At 35.8% G+C, this 23,001-nt stretch overlaps 1 protein-coding gene and 2 pseudogenes across 1 annotated transcript; 1 reads left to right on the forward strand and 2 right to left on the reverse strand.

Moving 5' to 3' along the window:
* Nucleotides 1-13,647: 13,647 nt before the first annotated feature.
* On the forward strand, nt 13,648-15,390 carry LOC133192551 (uncharacterized). The gene is made up of 6 exons (XM_061328545.1): nt 13,648-13,731; nt 13,895-14,081; nt 14,204-14,446; nt 14,618-14,789; nt 14,893-15,041; nt 15,169-15,390. Exons 1-6 carry the CDS (start codon nt 13,687-13,689, stop codon nt 15,354-15,356), a joined length of 984 nt encoding a protein of 327 aa, XP_061184529.1. The 5' UTR covers nt 13,648-13,686; the 3' UTR covers nt 15,357-15,390.
* Nucleotides 15,391-15,618: 228 nt separating this feature from the next.
* On the reverse strand, nt 15,619-17,032 carry LOC133192332 (uncharacterized; annotated as a pseudogene).
* Nucleotides 17,033-20,097: 3,065 nt separating this feature from the next.
* Nucleotides 20,098-21,092, reverse strand: LOC133192333 (uncharacterized; annotated as a pseudogene).
* Between the last annotated feature and the right edge of the window lie 1,909 nt (nt 21,093-23,001).

Here is a 23,001-nt window from a genome sequence, read left to right on the forward strand (position 1 = left end):
GTCGGGACCACTTATGCATTTAAGCATTGCAATACTAAACTGATTTTTGCTTTTTTCCTCGACACAGTGCTCAGGTGAGCGATGTGGCCCCTGGGCCTCTTGTTTGTTTGTATGTTGTTTAACGTCCCTCTGGAGGATTTTTCACTCATATGGAGACGCCACCACTTGCCGGTGGAGAGCTGCAAATTTTGTCCTATACTCGGCACTTACGGCCATTGAGCAGTGAGGGATCTTTTTCGTGTCAGCACCTACTGCGACACGGGACCTCGGTTTATACGGTCTCATCCGAAGGACCGGTCTCCACGTCCCACAGTGGGATTGGAACCCGCGACGTAAGGATCAACTCCTTACTCTGCGACTCTAGAGCAGACGCTCTAACCACTGCGCCACGCGGGCGACCAAAATTGCATGAAAACATTTTTAAAATAATGGATGAAGTGTTGTCCATGATAACTCAAACTAATTTCTTCATATCCAAGGTTTATGACTATGATCCTACTACCTTAATACTAGGTGTTTACACGTTTTGATACGTCTGAGGTTAGCAAAGTATGGTTTGATTCGTTTCGTTCTTTGATGTGTCTTTTTTCTGTCTATTGAAGCGCCTTGCCATTCTAATAGAGGAAATTATTATCGAGTTTGTAAATTATCGAGGCTACTACACGTGTGGACGTTGTAACAGAGAAGTATAAATGTTAATATTATACTTTCATGTAAATAAGTTGAATCTGATTCGTCGAGAAACATTTGTTAAAAAAACCCTATTACCCGCTGAATGACGAAGCCACGCCCTCCAGCGTAGCAACAGTCAACATTGCTTGACGACGGGTGATATTCCAAAAAACAGTGACTGCGCCGAGTTTATGCGCGCAAGGTTCACTGTTATATGATTGTATTTGTATAAAACATTCAGTATAATATGATAAATATTGCATGTAGTTGAGTGTAACATTGAAAATTTTCACCCCTCGAAAACCATTGTCAACCGAGGTGCAGCCGAGGTTGACAGTGGTTTTCTTGGGGTGAAAATTTTCAATGTTACACTCAACTACATGCAATATTTATGTAAGGCCAAAAAAAAAAAGTCTTGTTTCCTGCTACCCGATCTACCCTATTTTTTTGCACCCGACCCTAAAGTGTTTGTTTTTAGTTTTGGAAAAAAAAAATCAGGAATTTCATGTTCCAAAACTGAAAAAATATATATTAAAGTGGTATTTCATGAAATTCTATGTTTTAAAAATGGACTTTCATAAAATACCACTTGAGTTGTGCATCAAAAGACATGAAATTTAATTTTATAAGATAATATTGACCTATGACATGTTTAATTTGGTTTTGTATTAGTTCATATCCAAAAAATACCGTTGGAAAAAAAAATAATAATAATTTTCCTACCTACCTACCTTATTTTTTTTTCAGGCTGGTAGCAGGAAACAAGACTTTTTTGGGCCTAATCTGCACTGGTCCGTCTAGTTATCAGAGTGTGATAAGTTAGAGGGTTTTGTAGAGTTCTAATTCTTGGATAGAACTTCATAGGTTATATAAATTTATTGGAGTAACATATGATCTATGTCACGCCTTCACAAATATGGTATCAAATGAATTACTGGAAAATTTTGAATGCATCTGATAACAAGAGGCCCAAGGGCCTTAACGGTCACCTGAGTACAATACAACAATTTAGAGGATCCATAGAGTATTAAAATAAAATGAAAGGTGAAGCTTTGTTGCCCAAAAGCAAGAAAAATAGGGTGACCAGGATCAACAAAATAATTAGTCTACTATTCATTAACAGTTCATAAATTAGGTTCTAATCTGTTCCCCAATTATCACTATCACCATACAGTATATTACCAAACTATCAGTGCTTTTGTACTATTTTAATTCCTTGTTGTAATCTCTTACATTGGCCTCTCTTGGTCTTTGATGAACATTTAATAAGACAAGTTATTTTTGTCTCATTTTTATTTATCTATTACTTACAAGTCCACATGATCATTAAAACTATGAAAATACTTTTTGTATTATACAATAAAAATTCTTGCATAATTCTCTTATTCTATTAATTTTTCATGTACATTATTTACAATGATTAATTATCAAAAGTAAACGGCAAAGGCGAATAACTCCTCTCAGTAGAATGCAAATTAATTGAGCCCTGGCTAGGACCAGAACACTTGACCAAATGGTCCAGATGTTCAAAAATCTGGTAAAAATACCCTTCCTTATTACAACTTTTACACTTTTTGCGTCTGATATGCCCAAGTGCAGAGAAGATTTTTAAAGAAATAATGCATTTTCACTACAGATTCACTATATTATCAATAGAGCCCCTCCCTCCCCCCCCCCCCTTCACCACCGAGAAACACCAGAGCCTCTCACCCTGGGACCAGAAGTTTCAAGTTTGCTCATCATAAGTAATCACTTTGTTTAACTGCTTAACATTAAGGAGCAGACAGGATCATTTAATAGAATTAATGCATTTTCACTACATTATCAACAGCCCCACCCTTATACCAGCACATCTGACCCAGGGGTCATGCAATTCACTACTCTGGAAGAAGCACTCTTGCTCATCATAACTATATACTTAGCTTCTTTGTTTTTTAACCAGAAGCAGAAAAGAATATTTTCAAAGAAATTTTGATTTTTCACTATATAATCAATAGAGCCCCCCCCCCCCCTTTTGACAAGGATCCTTGACCCTGGGGCCATGAGATTCACAATTTTAGAAGAGGCATCCTTGCATATCATAACAATGTACTTAGTTTGTTTAAATAGTACCCAGGGGCAGAGAAGAAGATTTTCAAAGAAATAATTCACCTTCACTGTAGGAGCTATATAGCCCCACCCTAGCACAAGAACCCCTGTACCTGGGGCCATGAATTTCACAATTTTGGAAGAGGTGTCCTTGCTTATCATAATAATGTACTTAGTTTGTTTAAATAATACCCAGAAGCGGAGAAGAAGATTTTTAAAGCATTAATGCATTTTCACTATATAATAAATAGAGCCCCGCCCTTACATCAGAACCCCTTACCCTGGGGCTATGAATTTCACAATTTTGGTAGAGTCACTCTTGCTTATCATAACTTTGTATTTAATTTGTTTCAATAATACCAAGGAGTAGAGAAGAAGATTTTCAAAGAAATAATGCACTTTCACTATATGATCTATATAGCCCCGCCCTAGCACCAGAACCCCTGACCCTGGGGCCATGAATTTCACAACTTTGGTAGAGGGCTCAATGCTTATTACAATCATGTCAACAGTTTGACTGCTTGATGTCCAGGAGTAAAGAAGAAGATTTTTAAAGTTTGCATTAATTTTGATGGTTTTAGCCCCACCCCTCAGGCCCCAGGGGGGCAGGGACCATGAAATTCACAAATTTTGTTCCCCTTCACACATAGATGCCATATGCAAAAATTGGCTGAAATTGGTTCAGCGGTTTCAGAGAAGAAGCTGAAAATGTTCAAATGTTAACACACGACGGACGACGACGGACGAAAACGGATAGCAATAGGTCACCTGAGTGACTCAGGTGACCTAAAAATAAGAAATGTGCTGTTGATATAAATGACATGTATAATTTTTTGAAAGATATGAATGAAGATAAAAATTGTAATGTTGTTCCTGATAACTTAGATGAACAGGAAGATGTAGCGAATTTTTCAAATGATTTTTCAGTTGATATCCTAAATTGTGCTATCAGTGATGAAGAAATACTGAACAGTGTCAAAAAGCTTAAAAATAACAAAGCATGTGGTTTTGACAAAGTGTTTAATGAACATATTACTTCAACAATTACTATATTTTTACCCGTATATAGAAAACTGTTCAATTTAATATTTGATTCAGGTACCGTCCCGGATGAATGGTTAATTGGCATTGTTAAACCTATTTATAAAAATAAAGGTGATCCAACACAACCAGAAAATTATCGACCCATAACATTATTGAGCTGCTTAGGAAAATTATTTACAAGTATTTTATGCACACGTTTGGAAACATTTGCTGAAGAAGTAAATTTAATTAATGAGAGTCAAACAGGGTTTAGAAAAGGGTACTCAACTTTAGATCATATAGTTACCTTACAGTTTTTATGTCAGATTTTTTTTTCAAAGAAAGAAAAAACTTTTCTGCGCTTTCATTGACTTTAAACAAGCTTTTGATACGGTTTGGAGATTTGGATTGTGGCATAAGCTATTTAAGAGTGGGGTTAGTGGAAAATGTTTTAACTACATCAAAAATATGTATATAGGAATTAAATCTATGATAAATCTGAATGGCACAATCACAGATTATTTTAACTGTAATGTTGGTGTTCGCCAAGGTGAAAATCTATCGCCTTTTTTATTTTCCTTATATATTAATGACCTAGAAGAGTTTCTCTCGGACAGAAATATTATTGGTTTACAAAGCATAACTGACGCTATTGAAGAAGAATTATATGGGTATCTTAAGCTTTTCATTTTGTTATATGCAGACGATACTGTTATCTTAGCTGAAACAGATGTAGATTTGCAAAAGGCTTTGGATGATTTTTATTTGTATTGTTCACAATAGAAACTTAATGTTACTGTTAGTAAGACAGAAATTCTAGTGTTTTCTAAAGGACCAATGTCAAAAAAGGTATTTTATTATAATAATAATGCAATTGAAAATGTAAAAGAATTCAAGTATCTTGGGATAATATTTTTACGCTCAGGTTCATTTTGTAAGGCCAAAAAACATTTATGTGAACAAGCACAGAAAGCAATGTATGGTGTTATAAGGAAGATAAGACAATTTAACTTACCAATTGAATGTCAGTTAGATCTTTTTGATAAAGTTGTTGTTCCAATTTTGACTTATGGCTGTGAAATTTGGGGTTATGAAAATCTCGACATCATTGAACGTGTACATTTAAAATTTTTAAAACATATTTTCCATTTAAAGAGTAGTACGCCCTCGTATATGGTGTATGGGGAGACTGGGCGATTCCCATTGTATATTAATATTTATACAAGAATGATCTCCTACTGGTTAAAATTACTTACCCCGAACTCTTTAGAAAACAAAATAGTTTGTGTTTTGTATAAATATCTATGTTCTCAATATTTTCAAGGAGGTCCAAAAAACCTATGGGTGGATTTCATTTATAAAATTTTAACCTCTTGTGGGTTCTCCAACATTTGGTATGAACAAAGTCCCATTGACAGGAATTGGGTACTTGCAGCAGTAAAGCAAAGATTAAGCGACCAATTTATTCAAAAATGGCATAGTGATATAAATAATTCATAGAAAGGTCTAATTTACAAAATTTTTAAGAGTGATTTTGGATTTGAAAAATATCTAAGTATTTTACCTAGTAAACTCCAAAAAATACTAATAAAATTTAGAACTTCAAACCACCACCTCCCAATTGAAACTGGTAGATGGTCAAATATTCCACTGGATGAAAGTGTTTGTAAATTGTGTAATACAGGGCAAATAGCAGACGAATTTCATTTCATTTTAGAATGTAAAACATTGAACAGCATCAAAAAGAATCTTTTACATCCCAGATTTTGTAAAACGCCAAATACACTTAAGTTTTCTGAAATTATGTCAACGACAAACTTAAAAACTTTAAAAAAACCTTTGTATATTTATATCTAAAATGAACGACACTGTCTGTCCTCCATAATTTAAATGTTATCATACCATTTTTTTCTTCTTTTCTTCTTTCATTGTATGTTTATTGCTATACTATGTACATATGTATATGCCCCTCATTTATGCTATTGTATCATAATTATATTTATTATTTTTGTTACAGTTACGACGACTAATTTATTGTACCTCATGTACCACTGATGTTGGTGTGAGTGAATAAAATGAAATGAAATGAAAAATGAAATCAATTTAAAAATCAACAATAAAGTTGACAGTTGTATGTATTATCAAATACATTACTTGCTCAATAAGTGTACATTAATCATTTTCACAAAATTAGTCAGCGTTTGTAATTCCTATTGTCATATACGTGCACATAGTTAATATGGTTTGCTTCTTTGAGTTTGGTAGCGATGGCCCTTATAGTTTAATGTATAGTTACGGCGTTGCTGGCCATATTTATGGTTCTGTTGGCTTTTTCCTTGAGATGGGCGATGGGTCTCGTGTTCCCGAGGTTGTAAGATAGGGCGTGCAGCTTGTCCCGGAATTCTTCAAGTTCCTTAGTATGCTGGGTATTAATTTTAACGATAATTTCATCAAATTGCTTTTGTTCTTTGACAAAGTCTGTGGTTACTGTTCTCAAGTGTTGCAGAGCTGATCTTCGAAAGTTGTGGATACTAGCTTCTTTCTCTCTAATGTCGCCATCAATGTAACTGACGACAGCTTGTGCAGACTCCTTGATTTTATTTTCAGCAGTTTGTTTCCAGAATTATTCAAATTTTTATACCCCCGCTCCGAAGGAGAGGGGGTATACTGTTTTACCCTTGTATGTCTGCGTGTGTGTGTGTCTGTCCGTAACAAATTTTGGTCGCAATTTTCTCAGCAACTACTCATTGCAGATGCTTGAAATTTTAGCACAATCTTTGTTTAGGCATGCCTTATGATGGTCTTCATTTTTGTACGAATCCGATTTCAACTTCCTGTTTATCCGTGCGTCTGTCCGTACCATACATAACAAATTTTGGTCGTAATTTTCTCAGCAACTACTCATCGCAGATGCTTGAAATTTTAGCACAATCTTTGTTTAGGCATGCCATATGTTGGGATTAATTTTGATACAAATCCGATGTCAACTTCCTGTTTATCCGTGCGTCTGTCCGTACCATACATACATAACAAATTTTGGTCGCAGTTTTCTCAGCAACTACTCATCGCAGGTGCTTGAAATTTTAACACAGTGTTTGTTTAGGGATGCCATATGTTGGGTTTCATTTTTTACAAATCCGATGTCAATTTCCTGATTATCACTGTGTTTGTCCACAACTGAACTTGTGTATTCACATCAGAGCGGGGGTATTTTTAGTGAGCACTGGCTCACAGACTTCTTGTTCGTTATCCTCTCTTCCTAGATTAAGATTGCAGGAAATTTTTGCAGAAAACCACGGAGGATAATGACCTGTGCGGAGACCGCAGTTGATGGTTTCTCCTCTATTTGAGAGGATCAGGCGTTTTTCTAAGAGCCTCCTGGATTTTCCTTGAGTTCGGTAGATAAATACCCATCGGTAGAGTTTTTGGGCTCTTCCGTCAGATTTATTGAAATATCCAGGTCCGGAATGTTGGATGCCGCCTCTTGATGTCCCTGTATATCATCAAGCTCAAAATCGAACGTTGATTTTTCCATTTTTTCCGAGAGAGTCTGTGGAAGCGTTTTAGCATATTCTAGGTTCAGATGAGTTGTGGTGAGAAGTGAGTAAAGTACAGAACTTCTTTTGGTAGAATTTATTGTGTCGTCCGGTATTGTTTGAATTGAATTTTTTGAAGTGACAAATTTGTTGGAAATAAACGGATGTGAGATTTGGTAAAAAGAGATGTTAGGTGATGCTTCAAGGTGGTCAGAGGAAGAAGCCCAATAAATCGACCAAGCCGATCGCTGTAATAGATATGCGATGCGCGGGATGATGTCGGTGGAACATTGTTCCTAATTCAAATGTTTTCAATAAACATCAATCAACCAGACTTGATAATGAGTTATTAGGATCCGACACTTTAAACCACTTTGATTGAATAAAGGTGATATTATTTTGATTATAATGGTAGTTGTAGAGTGTTTCAGCGAGAGAATATGCCTCATCAGGGGTCCCATTTAAAAGATTCCATATTTATTGTAAACTATTGGGATTTTTGTGATGAAAGTAAGCTTTATGCTATTGAAAACAAAGTTAACAGATCATCTGACTTCGGTCTGAAACGTCAAGACGAAGTAATTATTTCAAGAATACGTATTGGTCATTCAAAAATTACACATGAATACTTGTTGAATCGGGAGTCTCAGCCAGAATGCATATTCTGTGACTGTCCGATAACTATAAACCACATGCTTTTAGAATGTTCCGATTTTACGCCTATTCGAAGTAGACTTTTTGGTAATGTGAGAACGATGTATGAACTTTTTACAAATGTTAATGTTTATAAAATTTTAGAATATACAAGACACTGATTATTACGGTAAAATTTAGAATAAAATAAACAGTTTTGATGAGAAATACATGTTCATAGATCAATTTAATTTTGAACAGTTTACATATTTTTAAATTTTACGTCCGTCGGACGGGACATTAAATGGTGCCCCGTGTCAAGGATTACAACCCCCTTGGCACGTAAAAGATCGTTTCTCTGGATTTCGAAAAAGAGTAGGCTCACTGGGGGCCGCCAGAGAAACCAAAAACCTTTCATAAACCGAGTATTTAAAAAAGTTATCCGCCAAAACATGGCTGATATATTGCCGACTCGGCGTTAAACAATCAATCAATCAAAGATCTTCTATATTATTATGCTTACTACACGCAATGATAGGTTCCGATTTGTATAAGTCCATGCTTTTTGGGTCTGCTAGTCTGCAAATTTTGACTTATACTCGGCACTTAGGACCATTCCAATACTTTAAATACGCTTTTTTAATCCTTTGACGCAAGGGTTAAATTTTGTAACTATGACGTGTGGATGGTTAAGCTTTTTTTCTCTATTTCTTAAAAAGAGTTGTCTTTCCTTTTGTGTTGTTTCTTCAACTACTGGGTTAATTTCTTCGTCAGAATAGCCTCTCTTTGAAAGATTTCCCTTGGAATCCTGTACAACTGTTTTAAGGGTTGATGGGTCATTAGTATTTCTAGAATGCCTTGTACATTCTCCTTTGATGAAACCTCATCTACGTTCGCCAAGTGTCCAGTACCCTCTTCTCCCCCTTTGCAGATTTAGCTAAGCTTTCAAATCCTTGCGCTTTAACGTTCCAGGGATTCCAATCAAATTGCCCTAATCAAATACGTTTTTTATTTCGGTTAATGGCGGCGCCCAGTGTCAACCTATGCTGTCGTCTTTGCCAATTGTCGAAAAAATGTCGAACTTTATATGGGGAAACTTTCGGGGTTTTTGACCAGCTCCTAGAAATTCTTGATTATGCTGATAGATACGAGTTAATTAGAACCTTACGACAAAAATATTAAGGTGACCTATATGTAGAGCAGCCCAAAATATGAAATCCGAAATATAAAAAAAAATTACATTGTGCATTCGCCAGCACCTATAAAAGTAAAGCAGCTGTTCGTTTCATCCAGTCAGCCAGCATCGAGTCAGTCAGCTTCAACGGGGTCAAGCTCGAAGACAAATCCTGAACAAGAGAAAAAGAAGCAAGAAAAAGTCAAAACACAGCTTTTCCTCCCCAGTAAAATCAGGGTATATATTTTATATTAAGAATTACTTCAAACAAATTTTGCCCACAGATTTATACTGGCTTAAAATTTACAACATTGATACATTACATGCAGCTTTAATTACCCCTCGATATGTTTTATGAGATTAAAAATTTTGAAAAGGCCTAAGGAAAATGTGTGCTTTTTGTGGTTACTAACCAATTCTGGATTTATGTGCGAATTCAATGTAATGTACAATACATAAAGTGCACAATGTGCGTATTCCTTTCTACAGTGCATAAATCTTCAAGTTTGAAATTTTTCACTCATGTGGAGACGCCACCACTTGCTGGTGGAGAGCTGCAAATTTTGACTTGTACTCGCCACTTACGACCATTCAGCAGAAAGGGATTTTTTTGCCAGCACCTACTGCGACACGGGACCTCGGTTTATACGGTCTCATCCGAAGGACCGGTCTCCATGTCCAACAGTGGGATTCCTTACTCCGCGACTCTAGAGCAAACGCTCTAACCACTGCGCCCCGCGGGCGACTATTTCAATAATGGTTACAACCAGTGTTTGGTTTTGAAATGCATTCTCAACTACTATTGAAATAATTATTTCAACAGTGGTCGTTATTTCAATAGTTGGCGGGGCCACAACAGTGGGTCAAGGTTTACATAGGCATAGATAGGTGTACTGGTTAAGGGGCATTTGAGTAAAACGCATTGAAGACTTCAAATAGTGGAATGACCTGTCAACCCTTGGAATATACTAGCCTCAGGGTATATAAGGCAAAGCTTTGGGAAAATCAGGCATTCATAAGGTAGATGTAGAAGTTGGATGATGAATCGGCAATAAAGAAGTCAAGGTATTCATTAAATAATAACAAATAACAAGATGTGTTTGTGAAACACTGATGCCCCCGTATGGCAGCTTATGGCGAAGGTTAAAGTTTCTCAAATGCAAGTCAAAATCCAGGCCAAAAGATAAAAAATCTTTAATTTGAAAGCCCTAGCTGCAACTGTTCAAAAGTTATGGCGAAGGTTAAAGTTTTTTAAAAGTGAGTAAAACATGAAGGTCAAGGTCAAAGTTGTTGGTATCCAAAGGAAGGTCTTGTCACAAGGATTACATATGTAAAGTATGAAAGGCCTAGCACCAACCATTCAAAAGTTATGGCCAAGGTTAAAGTTTTTCGAAAGTAGGTCAAACTCCTATGTCAAAGTCAAAGTGGTTGATATCCAAAGGAAGGTCTTGTCACAATGATTACATATGTGAAGTATGAAAGCCCAAGCACTAACTGTTCAAAAGTTATGGCCAAGGTTAAAATTTTTCAAAAGTAGGTCAAACTCCAAGGTCAAGGTCAAAGTTGTTGGTATCCTAAGGAAGGCCTTGTCACAAAGAATACACATGTGAGGTTTGAAACCCAAAGCACCGACTGTTCAGAAGTTATGGCCAAGGTTAAAGTCTCATAACATTTTGCAAAAGTGGGTCAAACTCCAAGGTCAAGGTCAAATATGATGATACCCAAAGAAAGGTCTTGTCACAAGAAATACACATGTGAAATATGAAAGTCATGGCTCCAACCAATAAAAAGTTATGGGCAAGGTTAAAATTGACAACAGACAGACAGACAAACAGACAGACAGGACAAAAACAATATACCCCCGGGATCTTTCGATCCGGGGGCATAAAAATTCTATTTTAAGAAACTTCTCTGGTAAAAAAAAAATCGTTTTCAATTGTCATTCTATTTCTAATGTGTCTTAATAGTGCATTTTTCCACTACAGTATTTATTGTTATTATACTTTCATGTTAAATACTAAAATCTGATTGGTTTAGACGCATTTAACAATCCGTAATGTTACCCTCAGCGTTAGCAACACACTTGACAACGGGTAACATTACGAAAATATCACATGCGTTCAAATCATGCGCGTACGGTTCACCGTAGAATTCTCAAAACGTCGGTTGTGCGTTTGAAAGAAGCCGAATAAACGACGTCAATAAAAGCTTGCGTCCGATGTAGCTTACTTGAAAACAACAAACGACAGACGAAACATCCTTGCGAGTGCAAACTTCAGATGATAAAGGACTTTTTGAGTAGCAAACAAACAATAGAGAGGTTGGTAAATCTTTTCCGAAGCTTTCTTATTGAGAAAAATAGAAGCGGGGAGTTTGAAAGCTTTCTAAGCGTGAACTTAACGACGATCTCCGAATTTTTTTTATGACATCCGAAATCAATAAGACATTCAGTATAATAAAATAAATAGTGCACGTTTTTGAGGGTAACAGTTGAAATTGACACCCCTCGGAAAACCATTGTCAACCTCCGCTGACGCGTCGGTTGACAATGGTTTTCCTTGGGGTGTCAATTTCAACTGTTACCCTCAAAAACGTGCACTATTTATATAATATTATTTGATTTGTTTAATTGCTCAAAAGACTCAATGCAATCTTTGTTAAAGGTCAACTGAAAAGATTTTTCACTTTCATTTAATTAACCCCTTATTATCTTCAAGTAAACCATAGAATTTAAACTATATTAGTTATTCGGTTATATCTTAATGTATTTCCGAAATATTTACGGTAAAAGTTGTCACACCTGAAATCTGACCTAAAATTTTGTGCGAGTTATGCCCCTTGACACGAACCCGCCATATTGAAACTACAGACGCTGAAACGTCATGTTTCAGACGATAGGGGATCATGAAATAAAATATGGTGCTGTGTCCGATACGGACAGGGTGTGTCTATGTTTGCCTTCCCCGAGGATCCCAAATTATGCCAGATTCGGGTAAGAAAGCTAAAAACCATTAATTATTGGCCATCCAAACATTCAAAGCTTTGCGAGCGGCATTTTACCCCAGACTGTTTTATAATTGAGCCTTCCAGAGCGCGATGCATGGGGTATAGTCGACTCCAGTTAAAAAAAGATGCCATACCTAGCATGTTTGACTATACTCCATTGGATACTAAAGCCATTAAAGGCCATAAAAGGAAAACAACAGATGTAGATGTTTCCTATGTACCAAAACAAGGTCGGACATAGAAAGTTCTGGAGAAAAGACGTGCACTCGCAGTATTTTTTTTTAGTTTTGAAATGGATTTACGAAATTTTGATGCATCTATATTTGTTCCAATTATTAGTTGTGGTGTAGAGAGTACAATTGTCCACATACATTGTACTTTAAATGACGAATTTCATTACAATACCTGCATGAATTATATATATAATGATAATATACAGGTGTTTACAATGAACTTTCCTTTTGCCCTATGGGGCCTTGGTAAATAAACAAATTAAATTTAAAAATATATAGGCCTATATAACGTTACCTGTACTGAAAAGTTAATCACAATATGGTAAACTTTTAATAATATTTGTAATCTTAATCAGGCTCAGAACCTTAATGAAGATACAGAGATTATTCTTCCTCCTCTGAACCAGTTTCAGGACAGCCCAGAGACTCTAAACACAGAACCAAGCTGTCAAAGTGGAGCACACACAATGACTTTTGAAATGTCTACACAGACTAATTATGGGTTGGTGGTAAGTTTTGTTTCATTTGTATTGATTTGCTATTGATTGAAACCGAACATTTTGAATTTATCAATTTATTATAGAGAAAATATTTTAATTAAATTATTTTCATATGTCTCATTTTAATTTTACTTCATGACTTTTAGAAACGCAGACATGTCTCTATACAGACAGAGATTCGGCCCAGTACAATATCGACTGGTACCCAAACAGAAACAATGTTTTCATTGGATGCACCTGAGGAACTTGACGAGAGCTTCGAGTCACTGGCCAGCACAGATTCTGCAGCTTCAGAATGGATTCCACCTGATCTTGATGAAAACAACATAGATCATCATCATGTTCCTCCAAGTCACTGTAGCAGAAAATTTATTGTATTTGAAGAATGTTTAGACCAGCTTCTCCAGATTTGTTCAATTTGTGGACAGAAGTGTGACATTAAGAAAACCACAGTTGGAACTCTGTTGTTTGTGTCCAGGGTATATGTCTGTGGGGAGACTTTCACATGGGGATCACAACCCTTCACTGGATCAATTCCTACTGGAAACTTGGTCTTGTCAGCAGCAATTTTGATTAGTGGCAGTAGCATAAATCAAAGTTTGACCATGTTTCAACATGCTAATATATCCGTTTCTCAGAGAGAACCTATCACAACATCCAACAGCATTATCTTGTACCAGCTGTTGAAAGGGTTTGGAAAGCACATCAAGATGCAATATTTGTAATATGTAATAAGACAACAAAATGTAGCTGTTGTTGTTGGGGGAGATGCTAGATGTTGTTCACCAGGACACACAGCTAAATATGGATCATTTTGTTTGATGGATCTGGAGCTGAGACAGATACTTGATGTTCAACTAGTTCAGGTAAGAAGAGTGCAATACCTTTTATTGTTATTTTTTACCTTACTGCACTTGCATGCATATATTACTTGCCCAAAAGTGGAAATGTTGACATCAACATTCAGCACTGAATAGCATGCCATGTTTAAAATGAGTTCTCAAAACATTATATGCTTAACTTTTTAAGAGCAATGAAGTCAAAAGTTCATATTGGATGGAAATGGAGGGTTTGACGAGGTGCCTTAAGAGAGTGGAAGAGGAGGGAGTAGTTATTAGTGACCTTGTTACTGACAGACATCCCCAGATTAAAGCTTACATGAAAAAAGAAAGAAATGAGATCAACCATTGGTTTGATGTGTGGCATATGGCCAAAGGTAAACTCACTTTACAGTTTTATACAATTCATTAATGCATTAGGTATTCCTAATTAAAGTTATTTACCTGAATAGCTATATATACTTATCATTTAAAAATTACATGTATTTGTGTTTTGTAGGGGTGTTTAAAAAGTTGGAGGCTATTGGGAAGAAGAAGAAGTACAAGCAAGTGGGTGATTGGGCCCGGTCAGTTTCAAACCACCTATACTGGAGTGCGGCATCTAGTGAAGGAGATGGTGAATTGGTGTCTGAGAAATGGCTGTCTATCCTCAACCACATCACTGATGTTCATGAGGGTCATGGGAAGCGATTCCCCAAGTGCTTACATGGTGACCTGGAGGACAGAGATTGGATTAAGAAAGGTAACTATGTAAGCATGGGCTTGTAAAAAAAAAAATTTTGAGTCTGTACTTTGCAGATATACAGTGTAATTATGTGACATATATATTCTACAATACATAAATATATGAAAGTCTGTACTTTGTTATGAAGCAATATTGATCTAAACTACAAAAAAAGTATCCTTATTTCAGGTAGTCTAGCTTTCCAGGAGATGGAAAAAGTTGTTAAGGGCAGACTGCTGGTACAAGACATTAAGAAACTCTCCCCTGCAGAGCAAACTTCAGCACCTGAAGCCTACCACATTGTAGTGTGTCATTTTGCACCCAAATCTTTGCATTTCTTTTATGCTACAATGAAGGCCAGGTAAGTATTTTTTTTTTCTTTTATTCAAAACTCAAATGCTCAGAATTTTTTAGAAAAGATTTTAATCATAATTCATGAAATCCACTGTTCTTCTTTTTTCCAGACTTTACATTGCAGCCCTGCACTTCAATGAAAACTCCAGCCGGGATCAAGCTGTAAACAAAAGTGGAGAGCTAATTTATTCTGTGTCATATCCAAAAGGCAGAAATGGAGCTGGCATTCCAAAGGAAGTCAAAGTAAAGCAAACATACAGTAAGTAAAAATTCTAAAACTTTTCCTATAACTTAATACATTTAGTATGTAATAGTGTGTCTTAATTTTATTCATACATTGTATTAACATACATTTCTTTAAAATTTATTTCTCTGTTTGTTTAAAGATTATGCAATGGTTTTGATACAAGAAGTGATCAAAGTGAGACTGGAGTTTGGTTCGTACAGTGAGTCCAGAAAGAGTCGTGAGGCTGCCATGGTGAACTGTCCTGCTCCAATTGCATCCTCGTACCAACATGTCCCAAAGTCAGAACTTGTGGAGCGCCATATCTGTCGGTTTAATAAAAAATGTTAGTTTACCATACAATCATGAACAAACAAAATGAATTGTGCTCAAATGTCAATAACTTTCTAAGCTTGTAAACATCAATAATATTCTAAGCTTGTAAAAATAAAATTATGTCTTTTGTGTCATGAATACAGGGATAATGAAGTTGCTTGTTTATATTGGAATCCTTTAAAAAGAGTCCATTGTTTTTTTTCCCCCAAATATGTGTACCTAGGACATTCCTGTTCGACACCTAAACCCACAGTATTGCTGAGATGGAAATGCAGTTCTAATCTTTGTTACTACACATGATGGCAACATCTTCCTGTTGTTTTTCCCCAAACATTGCCATATCCATCGCACAAATCGTCGATATGCCAGATGCCTGTAAACACTAAGAACAGACAAACTTTTTAAAAATAATCAGAACTAACGACACTTGCAGTTAGATTCAGTAATTTTGTTTTGTTTTAAATAAGCTATTATTTGAAAGGTATAATCTATAATGCATGTCTTTACAGTTGCAGTACCGGGTACAACCCCCCCCCCCCCTCCCAATCCACACACAAACATTCATGCTTACAAGTAAACAATTGCTTAATTTTATTCCAAATCCTTTGACATAAAATCATGATCATTAAAAAGATGACATTTAAAATACTTTCTAGAATTGTAAAGTATATCTGTTTTTGAGTGCTCCATAAGTTCAGACAGTATTAAATATTCCTTTCAATCAGAATGACCAGAGGTATTTACATGCATGTATAGTACTTCTTTATTTGTATTATCAAGATTACATTTTACAATTTTACATGTACAAAAAAACCTACTTGTGTACTAATTCATTTTCTTCCAGTGGTCCATGTTTTAGATATTCATAAAAGGATGTCTCTAAAACCCATCTGTTGAGACAGTTTGCTGCAAAACCCTCATGTTCTGTGACGCAGGTCTCTCCTCTCTCTTCCAACCTTGACTCAATAGCAGCGTAAAAACGGCAACATTTGCATTCTCTTGCAGTTGGCATAGTAATGCAATTTTTACAGGAACACCTGCTTCCCAAAATAAAAAATGTTACCGCCCATATTTGCAATTTTTAGCATTCATGTAAATAAAGTATACTTTTCATGAATATAACTATATAAATGTTAATTCATGAAAAATACTTAGTAGTAAATGTAGTCCAATTTACACTGTCCATACAACAATTAAATTTCTTTAAATTCATACTATATTTTATATCTCCATAGGCTTTGAAGCCCTATTTTTTTTAATTTATTCTCGTCCAGCAAAAGCTGTCCTATCGTGTTTACGTGTAGGACCAGTATACCAATATGAACATGGAAGTACTAATCCTAGAATCAGCATACTTAAAATCTACCTCTAAATTCAAGGTTCTTAAACTTTTTTTTATGCTGATCATTTCATATACTTTAAGTTAATACTTAAAATACATGTATGACTGTATACCAGTGCATGTCTGACGGCAGTTGTTCAGAGATTTCATCATCACTATGGACGCTGCCTTGTGCCGACTCCCCCGAGTCACTTTCATCGTCAAACGGCTGTCTTGTTGTTTCTTGTCTTTTAACTGGCTCTTATTGATACGGCTGCACAGTCAGTTTAAGGGTTAAGTCTATTTCAGGTATACTTTCGTCCGTGTCACTTTCGTTAGACTCGTACATTATGGGCGACGCCATGTTCCACTAAAGGGCAGATATCTCATATCGGACCGTTTTACTTGAGCTTCGGATATGAGAAATTTTTACCTGTGTTTCAACGGGTAAAAAAAAAAAATCTTTTTTAGGTATCAACTTCCTAAATAAGTAGTTTAAACAGACTTTGAAAACCTTTTCAGTTGACCTTTAAGTACGTACTGCTTAGTTAATTACATCTTTAAAACTTTCTCTTGGTAAATCATTTTCTACTGTAAAATGCTTAAAATTAATATATCAGAGTATTATGTTATGGATAGAGGATGGAAAACCTTAAGGGTAAGAGCAAAATAAAAGTTATAAACACCAGTGGCAAGTATCCTAGGGAATCGATGTTAAGCTCTGGGTGTAGTAAATCTGAAGAAGATTGAGACAACTGATTCTTATCTATCAATGGGATTCTAGGGGAGAAACACGGTGCAAGTAGCACCTTCCTCAGTCCCCATCTCTAGATGAGAGAAATTTAAGTACTGTGTGATAAACCCTCAAACAGAGCGTCTTAATAATCATTCCAATCCTTAACTCAGACAGAGTAAAGGAAAACCTATATAGTAGAGCTGATCATACCATTACATAGGAAATATCTTTGAAATCTTTTTCTGAAGAACAACTAACTCATTATTAGTCATATTTATACAGAAGCAACCTTAGGTATTGTAGAATCAAGTTTGTTTAAATAATGACCCCCCCCCCCCCCGGGGTTGGGGGCCCAACAGAGGGTCCAAGTTTTTGCATAAGAATATATAGCAATCATCTTCAAAAAATCTTTTTGCTCAAGAACAGCAAAGTCATGATTAGTCATATTATTATAGAAGCATCCTCCGGTAGTGTAGATTCAAATTTACGGTGGGTAGGGTGGAGCTAAAATGAGCAATCAGAGTTTTTAATAGGAAAACATGGGGAAAAAATCTTTTAAAATTCTTCTGTTTAAGAACAGCAAAGCCAATATTGATATAGAATCATCCTGAGGTAGTGTAAATTTAAGTCCCCCCCCCCCCCTCTTATTAGAACTTTTCAATACTGAACCGATTTCTGCTTCTCCCTAGCTAGTGTGCTCAGGTGAGCGATGTGGCCCATGGGCATCTTGTATTGATTATTCTACCGATTAATTTAATCAAAAGGTGGAAAAACATATAGACGTACGTTTGAGCAAGATAAAGTGAAAGCATCAGTGTGATATGCATCAGGATCCAAAATTCCAGGAAACAAACTTTCCCAATTGTTTATTAATACGTGAAGCAAATAGATCTATGTCTGAATTAAAAAGTTGTTTGCAAATTCTCAAGAAAATATGTTTTAACATTCATTCCGTAGAATCAGCAAATTCCCTATAAAGTGCATCAGCATATATATTCTCACACCCAGGCTAAAACTGGGCCAAAATAATGATAACACGTTTTATGCACCAGTTCCAAATTTTGACTGAAAGATCATGGAGCTGTTTTGAATGCATTCTAGCTATTGCATTAATGTAATAAACCACGGTTGTATTGTCAGTTTTAAAACAAATGTTTTGAATTGTACTCTTTAAAAATGATTTAAAAGCAAAATACACAGCCATCAATTCTAAAACATTTATAAGGTATGATAATTCTGAATATGTCCATCTACCTCCTGTCATTTTGTTTTGAAATTTAGTACCCCAACCTAGCAAGGATGCATCAGTCTCCACTCATAAATCAATTGGTCTAGATCTGATATCTTTTCCAATTAGTGTTTGTAAATTTTTACACCACCGTTTTATTTCATTGATACTCTCAGCAGAACAAATCATAAATGAATTATAATCACCGTTGTTTATTTCAGATTTTGATCTTTATCTCCTTCTTAAGTCCTGTGATGCAGAGGACCTTGAAAAACTGCATTACACGTATGGACCAATAAACCTTTCAATGAGGCCAATTGTCTTATCTGAATTCTTGGATTGGACAGAATAATTTGGCTTTGGATTAAAATCTCTATTTTTCATCTGTCAAATAGACTTTAAAATCAACTGAATCTAAAATAACCCCAAAGAAAACACTTCTTTGCGAAGGGATGGTTACAGATTTTTTTTTTATTATCATTGATTTTAAAGCCAAAACTGTTTAATTCCGAGGTAACTTTATTTGTTTTCTTGACATATAGAAAAATGTCCATTCATGATTAGGGAATTATCAATGTAATAATAACATCTTATACAATTTCCCCTAAAGAATGCATAACCAGGTTTCAATATCTTTGTAAATATTCTTTGACATGATGTTAACCCAAAAGGTAAAACTGCAAATCTGAATTTTTTCCATTCCAAAAAAAAAAAAAAAGAAATGTCTTGTAATCTGGGTGAACACTGACACTAAGATAAACATCCTTTAAATCAACCGAAGTAAAATAATTATCTTTCTGAATCTGTTCTAAAGCAAATGATAAATTTTCTTGTTAAAATGATAATATCGCAACAAATTCATTTAAATGTTTTATATTTATGATTGGTCTTAGATTACCATCTTTTTTGTTACAAGAAAATATTTGAAATAAAGGCATACGAAATATCTTATACTACTTCAACTGCACCTGGTCGCCCGCGTGGCGCAGTGGTTAGAGCGTCTGCTCTAGAGTCCCGAAGTAGGGAGTTGATCCTTATGTCGCGGGTTCGAATCCCACTGTGGGACGTGGAGACCGGTCCTTCGGATGAGACCGTATAAACCGAGGTTCCGTGTCGCAGTAGGTGCTGGCACGTAAAAGATCCCTCACTGCTCAATGGCGTAAGTGCCGAATATAGGACAAAATTTGCAGCTCTCCACCGGCAAGTGGTGGCGTCTCCATATGAGTGAAAAATTCTCGAGAGGGGCTTTAAACAACATACAATCAATCAATCAATTGCACCTTTATCAATCAATTGTTTTATTTCTTGTGATACCAATTCAGATTCTACTGCATTAAGTTGAATTTGCTTTGGAATGTCTTTTTGAAAGGGTTGCTGAAAAAATTCAATTTTTATCCTGGATCAATTGTGTTTAAAATCCATTTATCGTAGGTAGATTTTTGCCAGTAAGGTTTATTAAGCTTTCTCAACTTTACTTGTTGTAACTGTATGGTTTCTTCATTGTGCCTCTGTATTGGCCCCTTTGACCTCTGCCTCTCTGGGAAGGGTATGCATACTGGCGGTTTCTACCTCTGTACTGGTTTGTGATAGGTTGATACCCCTGTCTTGACATGCAGGTTTTTGTTTAACTTTATAATTTATATCATAATTTAATTTCAGTCCGATTGGTTACTTTGTAATGTCTCCAATTTCTTTAAGTTTAGAAACATAATTGTCTCCAAACAAAAAAATCTGGAATCTCAGAGGAAGCAATGTTTCGATATAGGAAATTTAAAACATTTTTAATTTCATTTCTTCTTTTCATGGAAAGGTTGTAAAAAGCATTGCCAAACATATTTATAGAATCTGTCAACATCTTTTTACAAGTTCGGGTGTAAAGTTTTTTTTAATTTACACACATACCTGCTATCTGTACTAAAGGTATTCTACCCGTTGCTAAAATTTTTGAATTACTTGTAAAGTGAGATCATCTGAATGGGCTTGCTTATTCATTGCATCCCAAAAATCCTTAATGACACGGGGGAAATTTCAATAGTTTACAATTATCTGATCTGTCATTTTTTTTCTCCAACTCGACCATACTTTCTTTGCTAGTTTTAATTGAGATCGCTGCATTTACAGCTTTTCCCAGTGCTTCGTTTGCTTTTGGACCAGTTTTTTCATTTGCATTTAACTGGGATATCCCAGTCATTATTGCTAACACGGTTATCAATTGTAAACTAAATTGATTCATCATTTAAAATCCCATTAAATATTTCTTGATGATTAACACCTTCAATAGAAGGAGAAACTTGAATATAGGAGAAATCAAGAGTCATCAGGGATTTCATCAAAAGTTCTACGAGAATCATACATGTAACCAGGTATGTTAACCACGTTTCTCAGCGGTCTGTTAGGCATAGTTTGTGTAAAATGATCGGGAGAATTATTACGCGAAGTGTGCACCGTAGATTCGGCGGACCGGCATAAAAAATATTTTCATTGCACGTATTACGCGCCATATTTTCAGAACGACTTAACTCAATTTATACATGTAGTACCTGTCAGAGAGGAAAGGAATTGCAAGATTTTGTCTATGCCAAGTTGATTTTTAGACCTGTAGAACGCGGGGGGGGGGGGGGGAGGTTCTGATCCTTGCCGATCATTCCTTTTAAAGGAATACTTGTTTATTGCGTGGACCTTGAGGTCCACGCAGAAAATATATAAGTGAGGTTAAACCGGATGCCATGGGCTTACTTCAGACTACCAATGCGCGAGAATGCTAGAGAGTTTGTCCTTAGAACAAGACAACTTTCCTAAAGAATAATTCGCCCTGTTCGAATTAGAATACACCAATCATTGGGAAACCTCGCTCAAAATCTGCACATCGTATTTATTTATTAGCGTATCCAAGATCCGAATTTACTCTTTGTACATGTATCCCTATAAGCAAAATAAACATTATATGGTAGAAGCATTTTTAAAAAGTAGAAAGAACTTAGATAGCTTAACAGCTTGAATTAAAAACTTAATTCACCAGACATAGTACAGTCTTCACCGGCATTAACAAACTAAACATTTTATGGTACAAACATTTTAAAAAGTAGGAAGAACTTGGAGAGCTTAATAACTTGAAAAGAACAATTCGCCCTGTTCGAATCAGAATACGCCAATCAATGGCTAATCTGCACATCTTATTCATTTATTCATAATCGTATCCATGATCCGAATTTACGCTTTTATACATATATCCCTATAAACAAACTAAACATTTTATGGTTGAAGAATTTAAAAACGTGAAAAGAACTTAGAGCGCTTAACAGCTTGAATTAAAAACTTAATTCAACGAAGATAATAGTCTTCACCGGCATTAATTTTGTGCATCCAGGTTCGTAAGGGCCCAATCTCAGACATCGCAAAATAATCTGATATACAGCAATCCAAATATAGTGAAGCAACGTTTTACCATGTAGAGGAGGGGGAGAAACATCCGGAAAAAAAATCCCGCGTACTACGGGTCTGTGCTACACGTGTACCATCTATCATCTTCCGTAAAAATCCAAAACAGATGTCAAGTCCCAGCCGTAATTGGTTATCGAAAAAAGCCCAATTTTTTTAATGTCAAAATCTATAGGCCTATCGGGGATAGAATTAAATATTTTTGCTATGAAAGTACTAGTTCACTCAGAGTAAGCAGATCATTGTAGAAATTGTTAAAGAAAGGTTAACCTGTCTCACCTTTCAGAGTAACCAATGAACTCGTCCATGGATGCATTGAATTCTCGAGAGGGACGTTAAACAACAAACAAACAAACGGTCGTAAAACTTACCTGAGATTCCTACGCAAACGAAAGCGCGAAATCTTCGTATAGAAAATGTTGCGGCTGCGGAGCATCACACATTATTCCTTCGTCACAGAATATAATCCGACATTTAACACTTAATATCTTTGAATATAAAGACATTTTCAAGATAAACATTTTTTTTCTAAAAATGTTTTTAGCTCTACTGGTCAGAGACCAGGAAATAGGCACTCCCCAGCTTAATTGTTTAAAAATATTTGTCTACTTTACTATAAACATAACAAGGCATGAAACTAGCCTCCATGTTGGATTCCGCTTAGGGGCACTTTCTGACTAATAGCGAGAATTTCTCACCCATGTCGGACTTTTCCAGACATCGGAAGCTGTCATTCAAATCAGGTTGAATCTTGCAGTACGTTCGTAGCATTCACGCGTTTTCTAACATTTCTTTGCAAACCAGTTCTCCTCGGCCGGAACTTAAAGGTTTATGGGGATATAGATAATTCGATCGTCGTTTACCTTCAAAGTACGAGAACGATATTTCACGAAAAACTAACATTGGATTTTCAAAAATGAACAAAACAGTATTGTGA

The sequence above is a fragment of the Saccostrea echinata genome, unplaced genomic scaffold (assembly GCF_033153115.1).
Source record: "Saccostrea echinata isolate AGI-Se365-2 ecotype Australia unplaced genomic scaffold, CSIRO_AGI_Sech_v1 ptg000025l, whole genome shotgun sequence".
In the NCBI taxonomy this organism is placed as follows: domain Eukaryota; kingdom Metazoa; phylum Mollusca; class Bivalvia; order Ostreida; family Ostreidae; genus Saccostrea; species Saccostrea echinata.